This window comes from Phyllostomus hastatus, unplaced genomic scaffold, assembly GCF_019186645.2.
Source record: "Phyllostomus hastatus isolate PE091 unplaced genomic scaffold, TTU_PhHast_1.1 phas_scaffold_317, whole genome shotgun sequence".
NCBI lineage: Eukaryota > Metazoa > Chordata > Mammalia > Chiroptera > Phyllostomidae > Phyllostomus > Phyllostomus hastatus.
This window is the reverse complement of record NW_025334023.1, coordinates 27,589,606-27,593,765: the sequence shown is the minus strand read 5'-3', so window position 1 is coordinate 27,593,765 and position 4,160 is coordinate 27,589,606. Positions and strand designations below refer to the sequence as shown.

At 52.5% G+C, this 4,160-nt stretch overlaps 1 protein-coding gene across 2 annotated transcripts; it reads left to right on the top strand.

Annotated features, from left to right (window-relative positions):
* The first annotated feature begins 492 nt into the window (after positions 1–492).
* On the top strand, positions 493–2,588 carry IZUMO1R (IZUMO1 receptor, JUNO). Of its 2 annotated transcripts, none has more exons than XM_045818242.1 (4): positions 493–630; positions 1,401–1,589; positions 2,030–2,165; positions 2,320–2,588. In XM_045818242.1, exons 1-4 carry the CDS (start codon positions 493–495, stop codon positions 2,586–2,588), a joined length of 732 nt encoding a protein of 243 aa, XP_045674198.1. The 2 variants fall into 2 exon arrangements, with proteins under 2 accessions (XP_045674198.1, XP_045674197.1); XM_045818241.1 differs by having other exon boundaries at positions 1,401–1,608; positions 2,028–2,165.
* Positions 2,589–4,160: the final 1,572 nt, after the last annotated feature.

Here is a 4,160-nt window from a genome sequence, read left to right as displayed (position 1 = left end):
TGAAAGTAAGTACGAAAAGAACACTAAAAGGGGTAGTACCTTTCTCCTTTCAACCTGACATACCTGGTTCTTTAAAAATACTCTGCTTGAAACTTGTGCTTAACAGAGAGAACAGCCTTAGATTTGGGCCCAGAAAGTGGGGCTGGAGTCTCTGCCACAGATATCTGAGGTTGTAAACTCAGGCTAGTCCAGAGGGTTCCAGTTTCACTGTGATCGGTCCACAGCCAGTTCCTGCACCGTGGGACTGGTTTCTTCCCCCTCTGGGCTTCCATTTCTGCATCTGTTGGGGGCGGGTGTCAGACCTCTAAGGTTTACTCACCTGCCCTGACATTTTATGATGCTACATCAAGCAGAGGTCCTAGGAGTATCCAGAGCATCGTGACCACTTGAGAGAGTATCGTAGCTCATACTCAGTCCCTGAACAGTGGAGAGAACAGAGCAGGGTGCCCTCTCTATCACATGAGCAGGTGGGTCTCCTCTCTGCAGTTGGCCATGGACTGCTGGTGGCAGCTCTCACTAGGGCTGTGCATAGTCACACCCGTCTGGGCTGGGGACAGGCTGCTCAACATCTGCATGAAGGCCAAGCACCACAAGCAAGAGCCTAGCCCAGAAGACCAGCTCTATGAGGAGGTAAAGAGGCCAGACTGGGTCCGGGGTGGAAGGTGGGCTGCTTTGGCAGGTCTGGGAAGGGTCACAAATGCCAAGATGATTTCTGAACCCTCATCAACCCTGACTCATTTGGTTCCTCAGGTTGGAATTTGGTCAAAGCCACTGAGAGAGACATCGTGAACTTTTGAGACCATAATTGCTGAGTGTTCCAAGTTCCTGTCTCTGAGCTGCCCTGACACTTGGGGAGCAAGGGCAGGTGGTGATCCCAGAGGTCCATCCTTAGTCCAGCATAGATTCAAACAGAGTCCTCTTCCTCTAGCCTTCTGACCAATAGGCCCGTGGAAATGCAGGGTTTAAGTGACTCCTTCTCGTACTTCTGAAGGCAACTGACAGAAGGGATGTGGGAGGAGGAGCAGAGCTGGCATCTACCTGGCACTCACTGAACGCTTCTACACTGCATTGCCCTCCCACTCAGCGCAACCCCCCATTCCCCTGGGTCTCATGGGGTTCTCTGCTGCTCCTCAGGAGCTGAGAGCCTAGAAGTCATGTGTCTATGTGACTATGGCAGCCTGTGGCAGGGAGGTCAGTGTGCAGGTGCCCTTGGATGTGAATACCAACAAATTGATAGCATTCCTTCTATACAGGGGTGCAGGCCTAAAGGCATTGCACTTGCCCGGGTCTGCCTCTAGAGGACATGTTTTCCTTTTACCCTAGATACTCACCAACCCCTTCCTCTTATCCCTACCCCTACCTGCAGCCCCAATACCTTTTGCTTCTTCCTCCACCTTCAGTGCATCCCCTGGAAGGACAATGCCTGCTGCACAGCCAACACAAGCTGGGAAGCCCACCTGGATGTGTCCCTGCTCTACAACTTCAGCCTCGTTCACTGTGGATTGATGATGCCTGACTGTCAGAAGCACTTCATCCAGGCCGTCTGCTTCTATGAGTGCTCCCCAAACCTGGGGCCTTGGGTCCAGCAGGTAGGAAGACTGGGCTGGGCACGCAGGAGGCACAACCGTGCCACACCCTGTTACTACAACCTGAGTCTCAGCATATGAACAGGAACAGGAACTGCTGTCCCCTAGGGACAAGAGCAGAGTCAGGGGCGGTTGCTGGGGTGAAGAGGAAGGGATGAAGAGGAAGCTGCCTCTGGAGAATGGCCCTGGCAGGAGACTGGTCAGATGAGAACAGCAGGAGGAGGGACTATTTGAATCCCATCTTCTGTATGTAGGAACAGAACTGTGGAGCCTGGGACAAACTATAATCTCTTAGCCTCATTGTTCTCATTGATAAAATAATCCTTAAAGACTTCATAAGAGAATATGTCCAGTAGTACCTGGCACAATAGTACCATTGTGTCTACTGACAGTCTTCATATTTCGACTGTTTGTTTCTTGTCCCTGGCTATGCATGGACCCAGGTGGCCCCAAGGGGGCAGGAAGAGCGAGTTTTGGGGGCACCACTATGCCGGGAGGACTGTGAGCAGTGGTGGGCGGACTGTCACACATCCTACACTTGCAGATCCAACTGGCACAGCGGTTGGGACTGGAGTCGGGGTGAGTGGTGCTTGACAGAGCCCAGTGGGGAGCAGGGCCTGGGGGGTCCCCACCTGGGGGCAGGTGCCAGCCTTCTATGCGACCCCAAAGCAAAGTATGGGAATGTGAGGATGAGAGGAGTGAGACAAGTTTTCTGTGTTCTAATCCCCCATAGGGAAGAGCCGCTGTCCGGCAAGGGCCCCCTGCCGTCCTTTCCCGGATTACTTCCCCACTCCCGCTGATTTGTGTGAGAAGATTTGGAGCAACTCCTTCAAGGCGAGCCCTGAGCATAGGAACAGTGGGCGGTGTCTGCAGAAGTGGTTCGAGCCTTCTCAGGGCAACCCCAACGTGGCCGTGGCCCGCCTCTTCGCTAGCCCTGCCCCATCCTGGGAACTCTCCTGTGCTCTCATGGCCTTTTCTCTGCTCCTGTTATTTCTTTCCTGAAAGCTCCGTCTTCTCCTGCCCACATTCCTGTACTCCTCCAGCTGTGGGCCAGGCCGGCAGCCTCCTTCCTTGGTCCTGCCCTGAAACAGAGCAGCATGGGCTGGGGGGACTGATGGGACATGAGGCTGCAGGAGCGGGGGCCTGAGCCTTGCACCGTTAGTTCTAGATCCCCTCCACTGCTCCACTCTGCCTTTCCCTGCCTGGAAGGAGCCAAGGGTGGGGAATGACAAGGCAACTCGCCCAATCCTGTTTTCTCATCCAGTGAACGTCTACCCTTTCCCAGGCCAAACTGCTGGTGACAGCCCTGGGCTCCCCTCCATCGATGGGGCCTCCGCTACACCAGCAGTTGAGCTCTCCTCTCTGTGTGACCTACTCTGTCTCAGCTCCGTGGGCGGGAGTCAGGCTGCACAAAGAGTGGGTGGTTTGCCTGCTGCACTGAAGTCTCAGAGTTGGTTGCTCCTTACCTCATAATGATTAACTTATTTGGCACACACCAGACCCCCTCATTATAACCTTACACTTCTCAGGTGGGAGTACTTTCAGTACACCCTATTTTTCAGCAAGCAATACACTGTACAAAAGGCCCAAAACCAGGGTGAGGATGGGGCCGCCCCGACCATCGGCTCTATTTCGGACACCAAGATTGAAGCAGCGGCCTCAGCTGCTTTTGGCTTTCCCTCAGCACAGCCCAGAATTGTGGAAACCTGAGTTCTAATCAGCTTTCCCACTTTCTATAGGACTTTTGGCAAGTCATCTAATCTTCATCTAAGACTGTCTTAGCTTCCCTGTCTGCTGAGAGGAGTGAGGTAGTTGGAACCAGAGGATCTTAACTTACAAAAAGGAAATGCAAACAGCCAGTGCCATTGTTTGCTGGGATATAATGTGTGTGTCTTACGCAGCACCACGTCCCAAAGACCAAGACTGAAGAGTCGGAGCCAAACTAGAGAAAGTGCCCTGAGGCAGCCTTCACATCCCTCTTATAAGCGGACTGGCAGCTGACTGCCCACTCAGAACCTTCCGGAGCCTGAAGCCCAGTAGCTTCCCAGCAGAGGTGGTCCCTTCCATTCAACCTTCTTTGTTCTTTTTGACAAAGAGAAGCTTAATGTTTCTGCACCTGAGTTAGTTGGCTTTTCTAACAATAATCCGTTCTTGCCAGATACCAGCAAGCCCTGCTCATCCTTTGAACTCCACCTCTATTCTCCCCACGCCCCCCTTGAATGTGCTCCTCACTGAGCAAACTCTGCTACAGAGAGGACACGTGTATTTTCAAACCAACAAAAGAACGTCCTTTCCAAGTGAGGTGCTCAGAGTCCAGAGCAGGGGATGAACAGCGGCAGTTCTCTGGGAGTCTGAAAGAAGGAGGGTGGGGGTCCGGAAAGGCCTCAAGAAGGGAGAGAGGCTTAAGCCCCACTGAAGAAGGGTCACTTCGTTGAGAACAGAAAGAAAATGCTGGAAATGAACTATAGGAAACAGGACCTTGAATTGCTCCTAGTCAATAAATTGTGGCTTCAAAAACATATAGGTAAAATTTCTTAAGAATTGAGGACTATTATGAAATGTCTGAGGTTGTGT